Source organism: Cherax quadricarinatus, unplaced genomic scaffold, assembly GCF_038502225.1.
Source record: "Cherax quadricarinatus isolate ZL_2023a unplaced genomic scaffold, ASM3850222v1 Contig553, whole genome shotgun sequence".
NCBI classification, from domain to species: domain Eukaryota; kingdom Metazoa; phylum Arthropoda; class Malacostraca; order Decapoda; family Parastacidae; genus Cherax; species Cherax quadricarinatus.
The window spans coordinates 74,951-98,634 of NW_027195579.1; the positions used below are offsets into that span (position 1 = coordinate 74,951).

Here is a 23,684-nt window from a genome sequence, read left to right on the forward strand (position 1 = left end):
TGTAGTGATGTACACAGTGTACAGTGTTGTGATGTATGCAGTGTACAGTGTAGTGATGTACACAGTGTACAGTGTAGTGATGTACACAGGTACAGTGTAGTGATGTACACAGGTACAGTGTAGTAGGTACACAGTGTACAGTGTAGTGATGTACACAGTGTACAGTGAGTGATGTACACAGTGTACAGTGTAGTGGTGTACACAGTGTACAGTGTAGTGGTGTACACAGTGTATAGTAGTACATATAATGTACTGGGAGTGACTGAGGTTTGATCCAAGGAAGATGGATGCTAGCTCCAGTTCCTTGGATCAAGATCCTAACCCAGGAAAAACATTAATAATAATATTTTCTATTTAATTCGTCCTAGAAAAAAAATCTTCCTGTGTGCATAACCTTGTACGACAACTGCCGTATTATTTTTATTTCGTATTTCGCCTATAATAAGTAGCCGTATTTAGTATTAAAAATATTATGGGACTTATTGCAATAATTTTATGATAATATATTCAATAAATAAGGTAAATAAGGTAATAAATTTGGATTATTTATGATGGAGGTGAAGAGGGAGATGTAAGCTGCTCTCTCATTGGTTGGTGTGGCCAGTGACGTCACGCGGCGCCATCGGCTCAGCCAATCAGGTGTTAGGTAAGTAAATGTTCACAGGTAGCGGGACTGCCAGACGCACGACACAAGCAGTAGCAGCTGGGAGTCATGTCTCCCTAAAATTATCTTGTTTTTGGAAAATACGATAATATTCACCACCCAATAGTGCAATTATGGCGAGGAGCGCTAGCAAGAGACTTATAGCCAGGTGAGTACCTCACCCGGTCCATATAAACCAGGTATTAACACGAAATATAAAATTCGCTTTAAGCGGCCACTTAGCTGGAATTTAAGGTTATAATGGAGTTTGATAACTTAAAGGAGGTTGTTTTAATGGCGTATTATTAATGGTTAATGTTGTGGCTCAATGATGTAACGTAGACATTAACCGGTCTTATTTATGCTATAACATGTTCCTCTCCTTCATTTGACTCTCAGTTTTACTCTTCCTTTATTCCTACATTTTTTATCCGATAAAAAATCATTGTCATTATTTTATTTAGATTTTTTGTTTCTCGTCAATAAATTAGGCTCAAAATGTTCGGATTTCGGCTTAGCTTAGCCAGACTACTAATTATTTTATTATTTTTATACATTTTAGATTTTTTCACATTTTGGGGATACATAATTATATGTATATCAATTTAAAATTTAATATCAATAAATGTCAGTTATTCAGAAAAATTTAAGGGAAAAATCGAAATGTAAGTCAAGGTCACACAACCCGGGACACGGGTGACGCAATCCTGGTTTTTGGTAAAAGAAAAAAATAAAATTGGCTTTTGGGCTCATTTTAACGTCGTTTTTCCTATGTTTCATTACGTTGTGCGGATAGACTGGGGAAACTTGGGAGGGAAAATAGGAAGGAAAAAGTGTCAGGGAGAATATAGGTAAGAAGGGTCGGGAAATTAAAGGTGTAGTCTGACTCCCCCCAAATCCAATAAATATATTATTTTACCTTCCTGGGGGAGCTAAACTGAGGGTCACAAAAGGCCTGGGGATGATGGACGGGAGGAGTCCGTCCATGGATGATGTTAATTTCCCTTTGGGATAAAAGGCCCCAGTAGGAATAAGTCAAAGACCCCAGGGAAATAAGTGGGAAACCACTGGAAATAGGTCAATGACCCACTGGAAATAGGCAAGGACTCACTGGAAAGGTCAAGGGACCCACTGGAAAAGGTCATGGACCCATTGGAAATAGGTAAACACTCAGGAAAGGTCAATGACCCACTGGAAAAGGCGGGGACTCCACTGGAAAAGGTCAATGACCACTGAAGAGGTCAATGACCACGGGAAATAGTCAGGCCCCACAGGAAATAAGCTGTTGGCCTGGCCTGATGGCAAAGCAAACGCTTCACACGGTGAGGTGTCCGGGTTCGATACCTGGAGACGGTCTTGGGCCAAGCCCGCAGCACGGCTCCAAGACCAGGCCTGGAGGATCAGGACTGATCAACCAGGCGTACTGTGGACGGCGTAAACGACGTATGAACCACGCCCGGCTAATCAGTTAGTGACGGTGGCCGTCCAGCACCTTCTTGAAGACAACCAGGGTCTGGAAGACAACCAGGGTCTGGAAGACAACCAGGGTCTGGAAGACAACCAGGGTCTTGAAGACAACCGGGGGTCTTGAAGACAACCAGGGGTCTTGAAGAAAAACTGGGGGTCTTGAAGACAACAGGGTATTAATAAAAACCAGGGTCTTGAAGACAACCGGGAGTGTGAAGACAACCGGGGGTATTGAATACAACCAGGAGTCTTGAAGACAACCAGGCGTCTTGAAGAAAAACCGGGAGTCTTGAAGACAACCAGGCGTCTTGAAGACAACCGGGAGTCTTGAAGACAACCAGGCGTCTTGAAGACAACCAGGGTCTTGAAGACAACCAGGCGTCTTGAAGACAACCAGGCGTCTTGAAGACAACCAGGGTTTTGAAGACAACCAGGCGTCTTGAAGACAACCAGGCGTCTTGAAGAAAAACCAGGGTCTTGAAGAAACCGGGAGTCTTGAAGACAACCAGCGTCTTGAAGACAACCAGGGTCTTGAAGACAACCAGGGTCTGAATAAACCAGAGCTTAAAGACAACCAGGGGTATTGAATAAACCAGGAGTCTTGAAGACAACCAGGGCCTTGAGCAGGTAAAAGTCTATTGGCAATCCCCAATGTATTCTATGGCAGTCGAACAGTCCTGGCTCCTGACACTTATGTGTCTCCCATCGTATAAATTCATCCCGGTCATTCTGTCCTCTAGTTTGACTGGTTAACTCCTTTACCCTTATCACTGGACTAGTCTCTGAAACCTTTGCTTATTTTTCCTTCTATGCTACATTAGATGCCTTAGTATATTTACTTACGAAAAGCTGGTAGATGGATCTAAATTTCCAAACAAAACAGAACACAGAGAGTAATAGTAAACAGAGTAAAGTCTGAGGTACGAGGAAAATTTCTGTTCTACAAGGCAGCATGTCTCCCAGTGCACAAGGCAGTACGGGCCCCCTGTGTTCCACAAGGGCACAGACTGGCCCCAGTGTCCCACAAGGGGTCAGTAACGGGCTCCAGTGTTCTAAGAAGTACTGGCCCCAGTGTTCCACATAGTACAGTACTGCTTCCCGGGTTCACAAGGTACAGACTGGCCCCCAGTGTTCCACAAGGTATAGTACTCTGGTTCCCAAAGGTACAGTACTGGCTCCCAGTGTTCCACAGGTATAGTGCATTGGCTCCCAGGTACCACAAGGTACAGACTGGCTCCCAGTGTTCCACACAAGGTACAGCACTGACTCCAGTTTTCCCAAAAAGGTACAGTACTGGCTCAGGTTTTTCACAAAGGTACAGCACTGGCTCCCAGTGTTCCACGGTACAGCATTTGGCCCCAGTGTTCCAAAGCAGGAAGTACTGGTCCAGTGCTCCAAGGCACAGACTGGCTCCAGTACCCCACAAATGTACTGGCCCAGTGTCCAAAAAGGTACAATTGGCCCCAGTGTTCACAAGGCACAGTACGGCTCCCAGTGCTCCAAAGTGCACAGGCTCCAACCAGTGTTCCACAAGGTACTGTACTGGCCCAGTGTGTCCAAGGCACAGTACGGGCCCCTCAGTGTCCACAAGGCAACTGGCCCCCTTTTTTCAAAAGGTACTGTACTGGCTCCCAGTCTCACAAGGAAATAGTTCTCTCGGGTTCCAAGGCAGACTGGCCCCCAGTTTTCCCACAAGGTACAGATTGGCCCTCAGTGTTCCACAAGGTACAGTATTGGCCTCAGTGTCTCCACAAGGCAGTACTGGCTCCCAGTGTTCCCAAGGACAGTACTGGCTCCTCTAGTGTTCCACAAGGTACGGCACCCCTGTGCTACAAGGTACAGACTGGCTCCCAGTGTTCCGGCGGTACAGTACAGGCTCCGAGTCACACAGTACAGACTGGCCCCAGTGTTCCAAATACAGATGCCCAGTGTCCACCAAGGTACAGTACTGGCTCCCAGTGTTCCACAAGGACAGTTCTGCTCCCAGTGTTCCACAGGTTACAGGTCTTCCAGTGTTCCACAGGTACGTATTACCCTGTTTTCCCACAGGTTACATACTGCCCCAGTGTTCCACAAGGTACAGTACGGGTCCCAGGTTCGGCCCTAGGCACAAACTGGCTTCCAGCGTTCCAAGCAAGTACTGGCTCCCAGTGTCTCTACAAGGTACAGATTGGCCCCCAGTGTCCACAAGGACAGACTGCCCCAGTTCCACAGGTACAGCAGGCTCCAGTGTTCCAAAAGGGTGCAGTGACTGTCTCTCAGTGTTCCACATGACAGACTGGTTCCCGGTTTACAAGGCACAGTACTGCTCCCAGTGTTCCACAAGGTACAGTACTGGCTCCCAGTGGTTCCACAAGGGCAGATTTGCTCCCAGGTTCACAACTTTAAGCATTGTTCCCAGTTTTCCCACAAGGTAGCATCTGGCCCCAGGTTCCACAAACGTACAGTACTGCTCCCAGTGTTCTACAAGGTAAGCATGGTCTATTGTTCCAAAGGGTACAGTACTGGCTCCCAGTGTTCCACAAGGTAAAAACAGGGCCCCAGGGGTCTCCACAAGGTACACATTGGCCCCCAGTGTTCCACAAGGTAAAAGTACTGGCTCCCAGTGTTCCACAAGGACCACTGGCCCCAGTGTTCTGGTGCAATACTGGCTCCCAGGTTCCACAAGGTAAAATACTGGCTCCCAGTGTTCCAAAAGGTACAGTACGGGCTCCCAGGTTCTACAAGGCAGTACTGCCCCAGTGTTCACAAGGTACAGACTGGCTCCCAGTGTTCCAAGTGTACAGTACTGGCCCCCAGTTTTCCCACAAGGACAGTACTGGCCCCCAGTGCCAAAAGGGGTCACAATTTTCCGGTCCAGAAAAGGCACAGTACGGGCTCCCAGTGTGCCTAAGGTACAGTACTGGCCCCCAGTGTTCTGCAAGCAGCACTGGCTCCCAGTGTCTCAAAGGTACAGTACTGGCTCCCAGTGTTCCAAAGGACAGTACTGGCTTCCAGTGTTCCAAAAGGGCGTACTGGCTCCCAGTGTCCACAAGGACAATACTGGCTCCCAGTGTTCCAAGGTCACATTGTCCAGCTACTAAGGGGTGCAAGTACTGGCCCCAGTGTGCCACAAGGTACAGACTGGTCCCAGTGTTCTACAAGGTACAGTACGGGCCCGCCCAAGGACGTACTGCCCATGTCTACAGGTACAGACTGGCCCCAGTGTTCCATACACAGTACTGGCCCCAGTGTTCTACAAGGCTACAGACATGCTCCCAGTGTTCTACAAGGTACAGTACTCTCCCACCCCGTTCCTCATCCTAAATCAGACATGGAGAGGGATATGCCACAGCACCGTGTTTTCTCTTTACGGATGACACCTGACCGCCACAACAGTGACTTACACTGCAGACACTACAAGACTCAGGGACCAACCAAATCTTTAATGGGCCACAGAAAACAATATGATGTTTAATGTTGAGAAATTCAATACTGCGTATGGAAAACTTGAGGAAATTAAAAATCAAGGAGTGAAAAACAAACCCATCCAACAAGATCGAAAACTAAGGGAAGGACCTGGGAGTGATAATGTCAAAGGGATCTCACTTTCAATGATCATAAACAATGATCTACACATCGGGAAAAAAATGATGAGAACTTTCAAAACTGGGGATTCTAATCCCTGAGGAAACTTCTTCAAATCACTTTGTTCTTCAGGCTGAATATTGTTTGTACATTAATTGCCATCTTCCAGGTAGGAGAATGCTGACCTGGAGAGTGTAACAGAGAACTTCACGGACAAAAAGGGACTCTGAAGCACCTAAATTACTGAGAATGATTAAGCCCCTTTGATTTGTATTCCCACACGGCACAAGATGCCAGATAAAATACACTTAAAAAATCCTAGGGGGACTAATCCCAAATTTGAAACTCTGAAAATCACTCCTTATGAAAGCAGAAAACTGGGCAGGAGATGCAACATTCCCGATGATAAGGAGGTGCACGATACATAGTGGGATTGCCATAGCTCCCTGGTTGTCTTCAAGACCTCTGGCTGGTTTCTCAAGACACTGGTTGTCTCTACCCTGGTTGTCTTCAAGACCCTGGTTTTTCTAAACCCCCCGGGCTGGCTTCAAGACTACTGGTGTCTTCAAGCCCTCTGTGGCTTCAAGACTACTGGGTTTCTTCACACCCTGGTGTCTTCAAGACTCCTGGTTGTTTTCAATACCCTTGGTGTCCCCAAGACTCCTGTGTCTTAAATACCCTGGTTGTCTTCAATAACCCGGCTTGTCTTCAAGACTACTGGTTTTCAAACCCTGGTTGTCTTCAAGACCCCTGGTTGTTTTAAAGACCCCGGTTGTCTCCAAGACCTGTTGTCTCACCACCCTGGTTGTCTTCAAACCCTGGTTGTCTTATACCTCTGGTTGTCTCAATACCCCCTGGTTGTCTTCAGACCCCTTTGGTGTCTTCAATACCCCTGGTTGTCTTCTCAATACCCTGCTGTATTCAATACCCCTGGTTGTCTTCACACCCTGGTTGTCTTCAAGACTCCGGGCGCCTCAAGACCCCTGGTTGTCTCAAGACCCCGGGTTGTTTACCTGGAGTTTTCCTGCAGAGAGTTCTGGGGTCAACGCTCGCGGGGCCGGCTCGTGACCAGGCCTCAGGTGGATCAGAGCCGATAAACCCCAGGCTGTTACTGCTGGCTGCATGAAACCAACGCAAGCCAGCCCGGCTGGCAGGACACTTTGGGCTTTCCAATGCCAGCTTGAAGACAGCCAGGAGCCCTTTGGGAATCCCCGTATGCCCAGCATACCCAGGCAGACCTCCAAGTATATTCCAAGATATTTCCATATAGCTCCAAGATACCTCCAGGTATATTCCAGGTATTCTCCAGGATACCTCCAGGTATACCCAGGATCCCTCCAGGTATACATCCAGGTATACCAGGAACTTAGGTAATATTAGATAATCATGAATCGAGATTCTCCAGCACTCAGTAATTTTTCACACGAAAACTCCAAATTTTTGGCCTGTTTCCAAGACGGCGTGATAATAAGAGGAACGATCTTGCCGCCAGCTCCGAGGCCTTTAACTTACTGGAGACAAGTTCGCCATTTTTCTCGTCCCGACCCCCTTTGCCACCAATGCTGGCAATGCCCTGATTAAAAGGGCCACCAGCCTTCCAGTGGTTGGGGTCGAGGAGTTATTCCGCCCGTGTCTGCTCGCTTCCACCCTCCCTAAAAAAAATTTATGAAACTGTAGTGGAAGTTTCGCAAAGAAGGGTAGTAAAGATGGTGAAATTTTTGGCCATTTGAATGGGGTTGAGGAAAAAAAAAAATATATATATATATATATTTTTTTTTTTATCACACTGGCCGATTCTCACCAAGGCAGGTGGCAAAAGAAAACTTCACCATCATTCACTCCATCACTGTTCCCAAGAAGGGGCTTTACACTCAGTTTTAAACTGCAACATTAACACCCTCTTCAGAGTGCAGGCACTGACTTCCCATCTCCAGGACTCAAGTCCGGGCCCGCCGGTTCCTGAACCCTTCATAAATGTTACTTGCTCACACCCAACAGCACGTCAAGATTAAAAACCATTTGCCCATTCACTTATCAAACACGCCACGCATGCCTGCGGGAAGTCCCAAACCTCGACACAAAACCTCCTTTACCCCCTCCAACCTTTCCTAGGCCGACTCCCACCCCCGCCCTTCCTTCCACTACAGACTGATACACTCTGAAGTTATTCTTTTTTTGCCCCATTCTCTCCACATGTCCAACCACCCAACAACCCTTCCCCAGCCTCTGACAACAGTTTGGGAATCCCGACCTCCCCCTAAAATTCCAAACTACGAATTCTCTGCATTATATTCACACCACATTGCTCTGACATACATCTCCACTGCCTCCAGCCTTCCCCCTGCAACATTCATCCCCACGCTTCACACCCAAAAAAGCGTTGATAAAACATACTTCATACATTCTCTTTGCCTCGCGACAAAGTTCTTTGTTCCACAGACTCCCAAGTGCACCACTCCCCCCTTTTCCCTCATCAATTCTAATGATTCACCTCATCTTCATAGACCCCTCCGCTGGACACCCACTCCCAAATATCTGAATACATCACCCCTCCATACTTCTCCTCCAATCTGATATCCAATCTTCATCATAATCTTTTTTTATCCCTATAACTTACCTCTCCCGTATTCACTTTCAATTTTCTTCTTTGCACACCCTACCAAATTCATCCACCAAATCTCTGAACTCTCTTTCAGAATCTCCCAAGAGCACAGTGTCATCAGTAAAGAGCAATTGATAACTCCCACTTTTTTGTGATTCTTATCTTTAACCTCACACCCTTTTCCAAGACCTCGGGTTTCTTCTCTTACAAAACCCCCATCTATAAATATATTAAAACAAACCAAGTGACATCACACAACCTTGTCTAAAAGGCCCCACTTTTACTGGGAAATAATTCCCTCTTTCCTTGTACTTAACTTGAGCTCACTATCCTCGAAAAACTCTTCACTGCTTTTCGGAACCCCCTCTCACTCATACACCTGCAATATCTGGGCCCCATTGCCCCCATCCACCCCCGTCATACGCTCTTTCCAAATCCATAAATGCCACAAAGATCTCTTTAGCCTATCTAAATACTGTCACTTATATGTTCATTGTAATCACCTGGTCCACACCCCACCTTTCCTAAAGCCTCCTTGTTCATCTGCTATCCTATCTCCGCCTTACTCTTAATTCTTTCAAAAAACTCTACCCAACCTTGCCAGGATACTCCCAAAAGACTTATCCCCCCATATTTTATTCTTTTTTCCCTTTTCCTTTATTCAAGAACTATGCATGTCTCCCCTGCCAATCCCTAGGTACCTTTCCCTCTTCCAACATTTATTAAATAATTCACCAACCACCCAAAACTATATCCCCACCTGCTTTTAACATTTCTATCTTTATCCCATCAATCCCGGCTGCCTTACTCCCCCTTTTATTTTTACCTACTGCCTCACTAACTTTCCCCACACTCAAAACTGGCTCTTCCTACCCTACAAGATGTTGTTCCCCCTGCCCTATACACGAAATCACAGCTTCCCTATCTTCATCAACATTTAACAATCCCTCAAAAAAATTCCCTCCATCTTCTCCAATACCTTTTAACTCTCCATTTAATAACTCTCCCTCCTATTTTTAACTGACAACCATTTGTTCTCTAGGCTTTCTTAACTTGTTAATCTCACCCCAAAACTTTTTCTTATTTTCAACAAATTTTGATAACATCCACCCACCTCTCATTTGCCTCTTTACATTGCTTCACCCCCCTCTCTTAACCCTCTCTTTTCTCCATATACTCTCTCCTCCTTTCTTATACTTCTACTTTGTAAAAACTTCTCATATGCTAACTTTTCCCTTTTCTACTCTTCACATCATCATTCCACCAATCGCCTCCTCTTCCTCCCGCACTCACACTTCCTTAAACCACAAACTCTGCTGAACACTCTAACACTACATTTTTAAACCTACCCCATACCTCTTCAATTATTTCCTATGCTCTCATTAGCCCATCTATCCTCCAATAGCTGTTTTTATCTTACCCTAACTGCCTCCTCTTTAGTTTATAAACCTTTTACCTCTCTTCCCTGATGCTTCTATTCTCCTTGTATCCCATCTACCTTTTCTCTCAGTGTAGCTACAACTAGAAAGTGATCTGATATATCTGTGGCCCTCTATAAACATGTACATCCTGAAGTCTACTCAACAGTCTTTATCTACCAATACATAATCAACAAACTACTGTCATTTCACCACATCATATCTTGTATACTTATTTATCCTCTTTTCTTAAAAAAATGAATTTCCATAACCAAAGCTCTTTCTATACAAAATTCAAATGAAGGCCCCCGTTATCATTTACCCTCTGGCACCCCAAACTTACCTACCACATCCTCTCTAAAAGTTTTTCCTACTTTAGCATTTAGGTCCCCACCACAAACTCTCTCACTTGGTTCAAAGGCTCCTATACATATATATAATGTATATATATATATATATATATATTATATAAAATATATATATATATATATATATATATATATATATATATATATATATATATATATATATAATATATATATATATATATTATATATATATATATATTATATATATATATATAAAATATATATATAAATATAAAATGCAATAAGATCACAGTAAAGAATAACCACTGTGAAAAGAAAATTTTTATTATTATTATTATAATCAAGGGGAAGCACTAAACCCGAGACTGCACAGCCTGGGATGGGAAAGGGATTCAGGGGTTAATTTAGGAACTGGAGCAGTGATCCAGTTCCCAGATCAAGAACCCTGACCAGCATCAAGGAACCTTCCTTGAGGGACTGTGAAGAGAATAATGAATCTCCAAGTACTTTTTCACTGGGTAAACTACCCCCATTGTTTTAATACATTACACATTTTTTAAAATATACCATTCTATATCCTATGCCTAGTTTTAAATAGCCTGTAAGATTAGAATTAGTCTGCCCAAAATACTATGCATGCTTTTTTTTTTTTGTATAAATAGAAATATAGAATTTGATTTGCATGCTTCGAGGTTAATAAGTATCTCCATTTCTAGATTCACGAGGACCAGGTGGTTAGGGCACATCTACCTCTCAAGATGTTCCACCAGATTTCAAAACAGGTGTTGATTCCGACAAGGCCACCCAAGAGATAGCGACAACCTTGGCTTCTTGGGAAACAACCAACGGTAGATGAATTACGCCAGGCCTATCCCAATAGATTGGTGGACACAAGAGACGAGTATAAGGCACGCTTAGTAATTTATAAGTAGGATGCAAAAGAAGAAATTAAAGGAATACAGGAAAGAGAAAGTTATGAGGATAACAAAAGATTAGGTGGGGGAAGATTGGATATCAGATTGGGGGGAGAGAGTATGGAGAGGGGAATGTATTCAGATATTTGGGAGTGACGTGTCAGTGGATGGTCATGAAAGATGAGGGAATCAAGAATTGATGAGGGAAAAGGTGAGGGTGCATTTTGGGGTCTGTGGAGACAAAGAACTTTGTCCTGAGCAAAGAGGGAATGATGAGATTAGTTTTCCAACGCTCATATGGTGAAAATGGTGATGAATGGCAGCGAGGAGAAGGCTGGAGGCAGGGAGATGTCATGTCTGAGGCAATGTGGTGAATATAATGCAGAGAATTGTAGTTTGGGAAATTAGAGGGAAATGCGGGATTACCAAAACTTGGGCCAGAGGCTGAAGAAGGGTTGTTGAGGTGGTTTGGGCATGTGAGAGAATGGAGCTAAACAGAGTGACTTCAAGAGTGCATCATTCTGTGTAAGGAAGGAGGGGTAGGCCTAGGAAAGGGTTGAGGAGGGGTAAAGGAGGCTTTGAAGCGGGCTTGACTTTCCCGTAAGCATGGCTGGGGCTGTTTGATAGGAGAATGGAGACAAAATGGTTTTACACTTGATTTCTGCTGAGTGTAGCAAAGTAACATTTATGAAGGGGCAGGAGCCGCAGGCGACTTGAGTCCTGGAGATGGGGAAGTGGGGCCCGCACCTGAAGGAGGGAACGTTGCAGTTTAAAACTGTAGTAAAGAACCCCTTCTGCAAGACATGATGGAGTGAATGATGGTGAAATTTTTCTTTGCCACCTGCCTTGGGGGAATCCAGTGGATAATAATAATAAAGAATAAACAGATGATATCACAACATACAAAATAACCATACTTTTGGTCATGATTGTAACCAGATCAAAAGTTCATTACCTTTGTAATCTTGCTCAGCTATCATAATTTTAGGTCCATCCCGGGCCCATAGTACTCTGTAATTTTTGACTACCAACCACAGATGGGTATGGGTGACTACGCACAGGATGGGTAAAGGGGTATAATAAAAATAATAAACTAACTTACTTTTGTGGGTTCACACTATCCATACATGGTTTAACATATTGCAAATCACCCACTGGGAAAACCAGAGAAGTCCTGCATGATCTGTTCCCCTAGTTCTTGCTTTCAAAAAATTAATAGTAATGAAATGCCCTGGCATCATAGAGTTTCTTTGATTTAAAGATCAAATTGTAATTACAATTGTAACCCTTTTCAAAGAAATAAAATCTTATCTTTAAAGCAAAGAAATTTTCACAGATTATAATGTTTGTTAAGCTGGGTAACACTGCGAATCATAATTTAAAAATCATAAAATTATAACCATAATCTGTATGAGATGGAACATTCTATTATAATTCAACTTAAAAATTATTTTTGCATAATATACAATGAGAGCTGAATGCAATACAATATTGACGAACTCAAAGACAATCACTAAATGAAGAATTTCGCATATAAACACGTAATACATAAAACTGTTTTCAGCAGTTGAATCAGCACCATATCCCAAACTTGACCCTTATGTTGTTTGAGAACCTGTGAGGAGACGCCGCTTTAGCTTTCTATCATGATTGATGACAGGAGGCATCTGCCCAACCTCCAGGCCCTATCCGACTCTGCCATCCTGGCTTGCAACATGGGCTTGAATGATGCTGAGGCACACATGCTTAGGAATGAAAAGTGTTTGTGATCAAATCTATTTCATTTTTGGAATTAGACACAAATGCACAAACAGACATGTAAAGTTGAATTATTCATTGTATGAAATTATACAGGCAGACCTCACTTTACAGCGCTTGCTGTACAGCACTTCACTTTACAGCACTTTGCTTTAAAGCACTTTGCTGTACAGCGCTCACTTTAAGCACTTTGTTTACAGCACCTTGCCAGGGCCCCTTTACAGCGCTTTCTTTACAGCACTTCTGCTGGGACAGTGCTTCACTTTACAGCACTTTGCTTTTACAGCACTTCGCTGTACAGTGCTTCACTTTACAGTGCTTTGCTTTAAGCGCTCACCTTTACAGCGCTTTGCTTTACAGCACTTCGGCGTACAGTGCTTACCCTTTTCAGTGCTTTTTCTTACAGCGCTCACTTTTCAGCACTTTGCTTTACAGCACCTGTACAGTGCTTCACTTTAAGACTTTGCTTTACAGCACTTCTGACAGGCTTCACTTTACAGCACTTTGCTTTACAGCACTTTGCTGTACAGCTTCACTTAAGTGCTGTTTTTACAGGCCACTTACAGTGCTTTGTTTACAGTGCTTCACTTTACAGTGCTTTTTTTACAGTGCTTCATTTACAGTGCTTTTCTTTACAGTGTTCATCTTTACAGTGCTTGCTTTACAGTGCTTCACTTTACAGTGCTTTGCTTTACAGTGCTTCACTTTACAGCACTTTGCTTTACAGCACTTCGCTGTACAGCGTCACTTTACAGTGCTTGCTTTACAGGGCCTACTTTTCAGCACTTTGCTTTACAGCACTCCGACAGCGTCACTTACAGTGCTTTGCTTTACAGCGCTCACTTTTCAGCACTTTGCTTTCAGAATTTCACTTTACAGCACTTTGTTTTACAGCCACTTTACAGCACTTTGTTTACAGCACTTGCTGGGACAGTGCTTCACTTTACAGCACTTTGTTTACAGCACTTCGACAGTGCTTTACTTTACAGCACTTTTCTTTTTTCAGCTCTTTTGTCAGTGCCACTTTACAGTGCCACTTAAGCGCCACTTTACAGCCACTTATTATGCAAAAGGGATTTCAGACAGCCTTGAAACTAAATTATAGTAACTAGTATAATAATAATAATATATTATTTCTATAATAAACTTATACAGATCATAGCTGACATCAGTGACATACTACTATATAGGAAGTCCTGTTATGCAGAATATTTCTTGCAAATTAGGTCAGTTTTGTCCCCAGGATGTGACCCACACCAGTCCACTAACACCCAGGTACCTACTTACTGCTAGGTGAACAATGACAGCAGGTGTTAGGTGACTAACACCCAGGTACCTACTTACTGCTAGGTGAATAATGACAGCAGGTGTTAGTGACTAACACCCAGGTACCTACTTACTGCTGGATGAACATAGACAGCAGGTGTCTTAAAGAAACATGCCTAAATATTTCCACCCATACCAGGATCGAACCTCAGACCTCAGTGTGGAGCTGAGTGCGCACCAACCCATGTACGAAAGTGCTTTACAAATGTTTACCTTGATATTTTTGTTAATGATACTCTTTTTTGTATGCTAATATTCTTTTTGTGTTAATATCATTTTTTAACAGATTTGGGCATGGATGCTCTTACTGTGCCTAGAAGCCTTATACAAAAAGTAACGGTAACGATCTGATCTACACGGCGCTGGTCGGCAAACCTTCAGAAATTACCTACTCCCTATGCGGAAACTATGGTCCAGCACCATGCCAGGTCCATAGGCATTAATCACCCTATTACTAAACTTATGCGATTGGGTAAGTTTTATTTGAAAAATCTAAAGTTCTGCGATTATTGAAATGATAATGAAAATATTGATTTAGAGTAGAATATCCGTATCCACTGATTGGGTATCCATGGTTTCAGTTATCCACTGTTTCTCTGACCCAAAAATACTCTTAATTTTGATAATAATGGCCCCAAAGCACAAAAAGTAGAGGCGCAGGCAGTTCTTCAAAGCCCAAGAGAAGCCATAGTGCTTCCCATCAATGATAATTCTCTCTTATTATGCATAATTTATCAATTAAACTTTATAATAGGTATGTATAGGACTTATTTATAGGTTTCGCATCCACAGGGAGGTTCTTTGGGAAAATATTCCTGTGGATACGGGTGACTACTGTATTCTGAAATGTATATAGTAGTCTGAGTAGATATACCATCAAAGTAATGAAGCGAACTTCAGGCAGATCTTTCTTCTTCCTTTCAATAAACCGCCGTATCCCACCGTGGCAGGGGGGCCCAAAAAGAAAAACAAAAGTTTCACTGGGAGGTGGCCCAAAAAAAAAACAAAGTTTCTCTTTTTACATTTAGTAATATATCAGGAGAAGGGTTACTAGCCCCTTGCTCCTGGCATTTAGTCGCTTTACAACACGATGGCTTACGGAGGAAGAATTTGTTCCGCTTCCCATGGAGGTAAGAGGAAATAAACAAGAACAGGAATTAGAAAGAAAATAGAAGAAACCAGAGGGGGTGTGTATATATATGCTTGTACATGTATGTGTAGTGTGACCTAATGTAAGTAGAAGCAGCAAGATGTACCTGTAGTCTTGCATGTTTATGAGTCAGACAAAGACACCAGCAATCCTACCATCATGTAAAACAATTACAGGCTTTCATTTTACACTCACTTTGGCAGGACGGTAGTACCTCCCTGGGTGGTTGCTGTCTACCTTTCTGTTGCAGATATAATGTACACACAAATATATTAAGAATGAATCTATAAAAAAAGAATAATATATCTTTTCTTCTTGCAGATATAATATATAGATAGATATAATAGGAATGACTATAAAGAACTATAATATATCTTTATTCTGCAGAGATAACGTATACACGGATATATTTGGAATGAATCTGTACCAGGAGTACGACGCAGGCATCGAGGCAGCAAGAAACATATTGTTATGCAAGGTGCAAGAGGTTCTCACCTGTCTACCCATGACTTTAAGGCTTCATGGCAGACCAGTGTTATTCTGTTCTAGTTAAAGGGAAGTTGAATTCAGACATAGATGTTTTGGGGTGGTCAATCTTTACCTCCGTGAAACTGCGTAAGGGGGAAGTACAGTATGGTTGGTGGGATACATTTAATGGGAAGTGCAGTATGGTCAGTGGGATATACTTAGTTGGAAGTATAATAGAGTCAATGGGCATTATGGGAAGTTCAGTTTACATGAGTCGGTTATGAGAAAGGTAGGTAGTGGTCTGTAGTGTTTTTTTTTTAACAAGTCGGCGCCTCCCGACAAGGGAGGGTAACCCACCGAGGCAGGGTGACCCACGAGCAGGTACCCAAAAGAAAGAAAATCCCCAAAAGAAAATACTTTCATCATCATTCAACACTTTCACCACACTCACACATTATCACTGTTTTGCAGAGGTGCTAGAATACAACAGTTTAGAAGCATATACGTATAAAGATACACAACATATCCTCCAAACTGCTAATATCCCAAACCCTGTAGTGTTGTCTGTGATTATACCAGCTTGTTGTGAGATACTGTGTTGATCCAGATATGGTCAAGTGATGAGGCACTTGTCTCAGAGATTCTTGCTGACTTAGTTATAGAGGGTAGTAGCAAGCAGTTGCTCATAGTATTTGTGAAATCAGCTACTGGAGGGTCAGTTGCTTGGATGAGGGTTATGTTGAAGTCTCCTGTAAGTATCAGGTGGTGTTTATTCAACTCTGAGTCAATTATCATGCTTCTAAGGTTACCACTAAAATTGTAAGTAGTATTTGTGTGTGTAGTCTGTAGACTGCTCCAACAGCACCTTTCAAGGCAGGTGAAATTGCCGACCTAGAAATGTACAGAGAACTTTCACGGCGCGATAACGGAGATAAAACACCTCAATTACTGGGAGCGCTTGAGGTTCCTAAACCTGTATTCCTGGAACGCAGGGAGGGAGAGATACATGATTATATACACCTGGAAAATCCTAGAGGGACTAGTACCAACTTGCACACCGAAAAATCACTACTACGAAAGCAAAGACTTGGCAGACGATGCACCATCCCCAATGAAAAGCAGGGTGTCACTAGCACGTTAAGAGACCATACAATAAGTGTCAGGGCCCGAGACTGTTCAACTGCCTCCCAGCATACATAAGGGGATTACCAACAGACCCTGGCAGTCTTCAAGCTGGCACTGGACAAGCACCTCAAAGTCAGTTCCTGATCAGCCGGACTGTGGCTCGACGTTGGTTTGCGTGCAGCCAGCAGCAACAGCCTGGTTGATCAGGCGCTGATCCACCAGGAGGCCTGGTCACAGACGGCCGGGGCGCGACCCAAACTCTCTCCAGGTAAACTCCAGGTAAACTGTTATGGTTTCTTAAGTTTTTTGATGTGAATTTAGCTATTATATATTCACCGTTGTCATCCCTTGTGCAAGGAAATTTCATACATTCCAGTTCATCAGAGTAATAGATGGCAGTGCCTCCTCCTGGTTGGTCAGGCTGCAGTTATATATGGCTGTTTAACCAGGTATGGTAATACGCCTCAAATCTTGTTTGAGTCAGGTTTCACTAAGAATAATGAAAGTTACAGTAGAATTTGGAGACTTCAGTAATGCAAGGAGGCCATCATAGTGTTTACTCAATGATCTAACATTATAGTTGAAAACTGTAATGTTCTTGCTGGCATTCAGTAGAGTTTTATCCTGATTCGCAGCTGTGGCGTGCTAGGTTGGTGTCACCCGGGCGGCATCTTTGGTGTCACCCCATGAAATCCAAGGGTGGGGGATTGGGGGAGTAAACTCCAGTTACGCCACTACTGCATGACCAGTTACGCTCACTACTGCATGACCAGTGACTAACGCTTAGCAGTGAGAACATTTAAGGGCCATAAACCAAACAGGAGAATACCTCTCAACTTTATTAATGATAAAATTAATAATCGAGTAATATTGAGGAAATATAAACTCATATACCACTTTGAGTACAGCAACAGATCCTACATTTATTCATCTTCAACAATGCAAAAAAAAAACTTGAAAAATAAAGAAAAAATTGCATTATCAGAGAAATGCTGGTTCTGATTTGACCTTGAGTACAGGTAACATCTCAGTGAATCTGATCTTACATTTCTTGCCTTCAATCCTGCAAAATCATCTATCACATCATCAAAATCAATGATTTTCCCTATATAGGCTTATTTGTACTCTGTAATCATATAACAGGCTATATAGAAATGAAGGATTTTTCTCTTATGTAGCTGCAGCACTGTTTTGCGATTAGTGTTACCTTCTTTAGAGGCTCTATGGTGTCACCGGACGGCCCGCCAACAGATGTTAGTGCCAGGAAAAAAGGAAAAAAGAATCCCCCCCCCCCTGTACGACACCACTGACTAGCAGTGTAGTAATGGCAGTTACTGTTAGGATTATCGGCTTTCTGTGTGCATAATTAAGAATGTCATCCATCACTGTACAAACACTATCATGCTGAAATAAAATAACAGTAATAATAATAATAATAATAATAATAATAATAATATTATTATTATTATTATTATTATTATTATTATTATTATTATTATTATTATTATTATTATTATTATTATTATTGTTGTTGTTATCATTTCTATTATTATTATTATTATTATTATTGTTATCATTTCTATTATTATTATTATTATTATTATTATTACTATTACTATTATTATTACTATTAATATTATAAGCATTAGACTAATTCCTGTCTTAACATCATTATAGACTGGAGTTTACAACGGAGAACAGCTGCTGGAACACTCGCCACGGGACTTCCTTCCCGTCGAGTCCAAACTTCAAGAACCATCTATCACAGTTAAATGTGTACTGGAAGCTATCACTACCATCTTCAAACAGGAAAACTTCTCTTGAAGGCAGACTTTGCCTTAACTGCTTGATACATCACTATTCAATTTATATTAAATGTATATACAGTAAACCCACCGTATAACAAACTACAGTAAATCCTCAACATATGTACATGTTCAGAATCTTCTGTTAAGGACTTATTGTAATAATGGGGATGTTTGGTAAAAGGATGCATGTGCGACTTATGTGACATTTTATCGTGACAACATTCACGGTAACAACTTCAAGCTCCTGGAGAGTGAAACATTGCCACAACAAACTGCCATGCTAGTCGCTCATGTGTCCTTTTTTCCTAATACATTTTCGGTAATTCTACCCACATTATTTCAATAACGGAGATTCTCAGAGTGTCTATTACATCAAAATAATGTTAAAAATCACAGAAAAGAACTAAAGTGATTAGCCGTAGAGTAGTCGCCCTGTATCGGTGGGTGATACATTCCAAAACCTATCCCAAACCCTATAAGTCATTTTTCATTTATATACATACCTATGATAAAGTTTTCACTTATGGGAAGCACTTCACAGCTTCTCTTAGGCTTTGAAGAGCTGCCACTTTTCCACTTTTGAGTCATTATTAAGCAAAATTCAAAGTTAAATTTTGGGCAAGGGTTAGCTGCAGAAACCGGACCTGCGGATATGGTAGTCCTACTCTATATTAATATAGTACTGTGCAGACAATTTACAGATACACTGCAATAAACAGTTTAAAAAAGGAATTTAATGCACTTTTTACATAGCGGATTTTGCCTGTCAAACTCATGGCAGGTGAACCGTAAAACTCTCAGGCCGTGGATTGGAACCTGATCTTTTCTGTGACTAACTTGCATTCATGCTATCACAATTTCATGAGTCAGAAGTCCCATATACCAAGGGTTTACTGTATTAATATTTTATTCCTGTGACCTCGTATACTGTATTCTAGATTTTTTTCAGTAATAAATTATCCTCCTTACTGGACATAGCTCTTCCACAGAAGGAAATTTTGGCTGGAAAAAAATTAGAAAACTTTTTACAAAAATATAATACACTCACATACATCATCACTTAATAAATTTAGCACCAGCGGCATTTTTGTCGATCAGTTATTTATTGTTTTATTGAGAGATTTATTAGATGCACTGGAGCATTAGCATTATGTAATGTATTCTGAACCTTAATGACACAATGATGAGTCTATATAGAAGTTGATGCAGTATTATAGTACTTATTCTGGGTGTGTATAGATGATCAGTTATAGCATATAGTCCGGGTGTATGTTAGCTAGCATATTACAGTAGTATACTCTGAGTGTACACTAGTTACTACAGTAGTATACTCTGGGTGTACACTGGTTATTGTATACACTCTGGGTGTACACTAGTTACTACAGTAGTATACTCTGGGTGTACACTAGTTACTACAGTAGTATACTCTGGGTGTACACTAGTTACTACAGTAGTATACTCTGGGTGTACACTAGTTATTGTATACACTCTGGGTGTACACTAGTTACTACAGTAGTATACACTGAGTGTACACTAGTTATTGTATACACTCTGGGTGTACACTAGTTACTACAGTAGTATACACTTAGTGTACACTAGTTACTACAGTAGTATACACTGAGTGTACACTAGTTACTACAGTAGTATACACTGAGTGTACACTAGTTACTACAGTAGTATACTCTGGGTGTACACTAGTTACTACAGTAGTATACACTGAGTGTACACTAGTTACTACAGTAGTATACACTGAGTGTACACTAGTTACTACAGTAGTATACACTGAGTGTACACTAGTTACTACAGTAGTATACTCTGGGTGTACACTAGTTATTGTATACACTCTGGGTGTACACTAGTTACTACAGTAGTATACACTGAGTGTACACTAGTTATTGTATACACTGAGTGTACACTAGTTACTACAGTAGTATACACTGAGTGTACACTAGTTACTACAGTAGTATACACTGAGTGTACACTAGTTACTACAGTAGTATACACTGAGTGTACACTAGTTACTACAGTAGTGTACTCTGGGTGTACACTGGTTATTGTATACACTCTGGGTGTACACTAGTTACTATAGTAGTATACACTGAGTGTACACTAGTTATTACAGTAGTATACACTGGGTATACACTAGTTATTACAATATTACAGTAGTATACACTCTTGGCGTACACTAGGTGACTATTTTTCCATAAATTATTGGCAGAATATTTACTTGTTGTCATAGTAAATGATACAGTTTTTTCCCAACTAGTTCCCTGTGTATATAAGAAATTTTTTTTTACGAATGTGGGACGAGGCCGAGTACCTATTGTGTGAAGCTATATACAGTGGACCCCCGCATAACGATTACCTCCGAATGCGACCAATTATGTAAGTGTATTTATGTAAGTGCGTTTGTACGTGTATGTTTGGGGGTCTGAAATGGACTAATCTACTTCACAATATTTCTTATGGGAACAAATTCGGTCAGTACTGGCACCTGAACATACTTCTGGAGTGAATAAATATCGTTAACCGGGGGTCCACTGTACACATACATATACAATCAAGTACAGTTTTGACTCAGATATTTTCAGTCTGATTATGACCCTCCTCAGGTCTTGAGCAGACTGAAAATACTCATTATTTTTATACTGTTGTACATAGGCTTCTTGAATGTAATGTATCACCCATACGAGTCATACAATATGCTGTATACAATACAGTGGACCCCCGGATAACGATTAGCTCCCAACTCGACCAATTATGTAAGTTTATTTTTGTAAGTGCTTGTGTAGGTGTATTTTTTGGGGTCTGAAATGGACTAATCTACTTCACAATATTCCTTATGGGAACAAATTCGGTCAGTACTGGCACCTGAACATACTTCTGGAGTGAAAAAATATCGTTAACCGGGGGTCCACTGTAATGGGGTTCAAAATCCCTTTCCTGTATAAATTACTAAATGTAAATTACTCAGTATATTGCCAAATGTAAATAGGTGCAAACATTAGGATGTGTTTCCTTAAGACACCTGCTGTACTTGTTCACCTTGCAGTAAGTAGGTACCTGGGTATTAGGTGACTGGTATGAGTGGCATCCTGGGGACATACCCTAAGTTGCAGGAAATGCTCTGCATAACCAGGGACTTTCTGTATAATATATCATTGATGTCAGCTGTGGTCTGCATAAGTTGTATCATGTACTGGTAGAAATAAAGACGATTATTATTATTATTATTATTATTTTTTTTTTTTTTTTTTTTTCAACAAGTCGGCCGCCTCCCACCGAGGCAGGGTGACCCAAAAAAAAGAAAGAAAATCCCCTAAAAGAAAATACTTTCATCATCATTCAACACTTTCACCACACTCGCACATTATCACTGTTTTTGCAGAGGTGCTCAGAATACAACAGTCTAGAAGCATACACATATAAAGATACACAACATATCCCTCCAAACTGCCAATATTATTATTATTATTATTATTATTATTATTATTATTATTATTATTATAGGTTGGAGGGAGGGGGTAAAGGAGGTTTTGTGTGCGAGGGGCTTGAACTTCCAGCAGGCATGCGTGAGCGTGTTTAATAGGAGCGAATGAAGTCAAATGGCTTTTAGGACTTGACGTGCTGTTGGAATGTGAGCAAAGTAACATTATGAAGGGATTCAGGGAAACTGACAGGCTGGACTTAAGTCCTGGAGATGGGAAGTACAGTGTCTGCACTCTGAAGGAGGGATGTTAATGTGCAGTTTTATAACTGTAGTGTAAGTGTGCCTCTGGCAAGACAGTGATGGAGTGAATGATGATGAAAGTTTTTCTTTTTTGGACCACCCTGCCTTGGTGGGAGACAGTTGATGTGCTAATAAAAAAAATAACAATAAAAAAAATTATGTATCTCTTAATGAGCAAGGAATGAATTGGCTAAATTACTCTGGCCTTTCAATGTGATAATGTTTTTGGGGTCTACTTTCTTCAATGATTTCCATACGCATCATCAGGTAAAATGCTTGAAAAAATGTCCTGCTGAATTTAAATCATTGTTATATTGTTATGTTGACAGTACCTTTCTAAAATATTTTTTATTAGTCATTTCCCATCGAGGCAGGGTGACCCATGAAAGATTTTCATGTTTAGTAATTTATACAGATGCTACTAGCACATTGCTCCTAGCATTTAGTAATTTATACAGGAGAAGGTGTTACTAGCACCTTGTTCCCAACATTTAACAGTTTATTTGGGTGTTATTAGCACCTTGTTCCCAACATTTAACAGTTTATTTGGGTGTTACTAGCACCTTCCTCCTGGCATTTAACAGTTTATTTGGGTGTTACTAGCACCTTGTTCCCAACATTTAACAGTTTATTTGGGTGTTACTAGCACCTTGCTCCTGGCATTTTAGTCGCCTCTTATGACACTCATGGCTTACAGAGGAAAGATTCTTTTCTAACATTACTAAAATTATAAATCTGATATACTCAAAGGGTTCCCAAGCTGCACATAAATGCCTTTGCTCTGCATGCCACTGGGCAAGTACAGTGGACCCCCGGTTTATGATATTATTTCATTCCAGAAGTATGTTCAGCTGCCAGTACTGACCGAATTTGCTCCCATAAGGAATATTGTGAATTAGATTAGTCCATTTCAGACCCCCAAACATACACATACAAATGCACATACATAAATACACTTACATACTTGGTCACATTGGGAGATGATCGTAAACTGGGGGTCCACTGTACTATACCCAGTAGCTGGGTTGGTAGCACACTCAGTTCATGTTTGGGTTGTAATTTGCAATAAACATGTTTTATGTTTGGGTTGTAATTTGCAACAAACGTGTTTCATGTTTATGTTGTAATTTGAAGACTCAGGAAATTGCAATAACACAATCGGAAACTAATCAGAGAATGGGTGGGTGGGAATCAGACTCACAATCAGTAGATTAAAATGAAAAAAAATATACGTATTTACGTTTTTCTCCTTCCTCTTTGACATTGCTTTGCAAAGTAGAGTGTTACATTTTTCAAAGTATCCCTTTGAGTATATTATACAATATATGAAGCCAGGTCAGGTAAAGTTTATCAGGAAACAGGACGAGTATTTCTTGATG

At 41.4% G+C, this 23,684-nt stretch overlaps 1 protein-coding gene across 1 annotated transcript; it reads left to right on the forward strand.

Moving 5' to 3' along the window:
* Nucleotides 1-777: 777 nt before the first annotated feature.
* LOC128704613 (haloacid dehalogenase-like hydrolase domain-containing 5) lies at nt 778-23,262 on the forward strand. Its single transcript, XM_070080517.1, is given in 9 exon segments — nt 778-812; nt 3,473-3,644; nt 4,160-4,324; nt 14,342-14,419; nt 14,421-14,500; nt 15,562-15,608; nt 15,611-15,685; nt 15,688-15,752; nt 18,445-23,262. Coding segments are annotated over 9 exon segments (864 nt in total). The 3' UTR covers nt 18,592-23,262.
* Nucleotides 23,263-23,684: the final 422 nt, after the last annotated feature.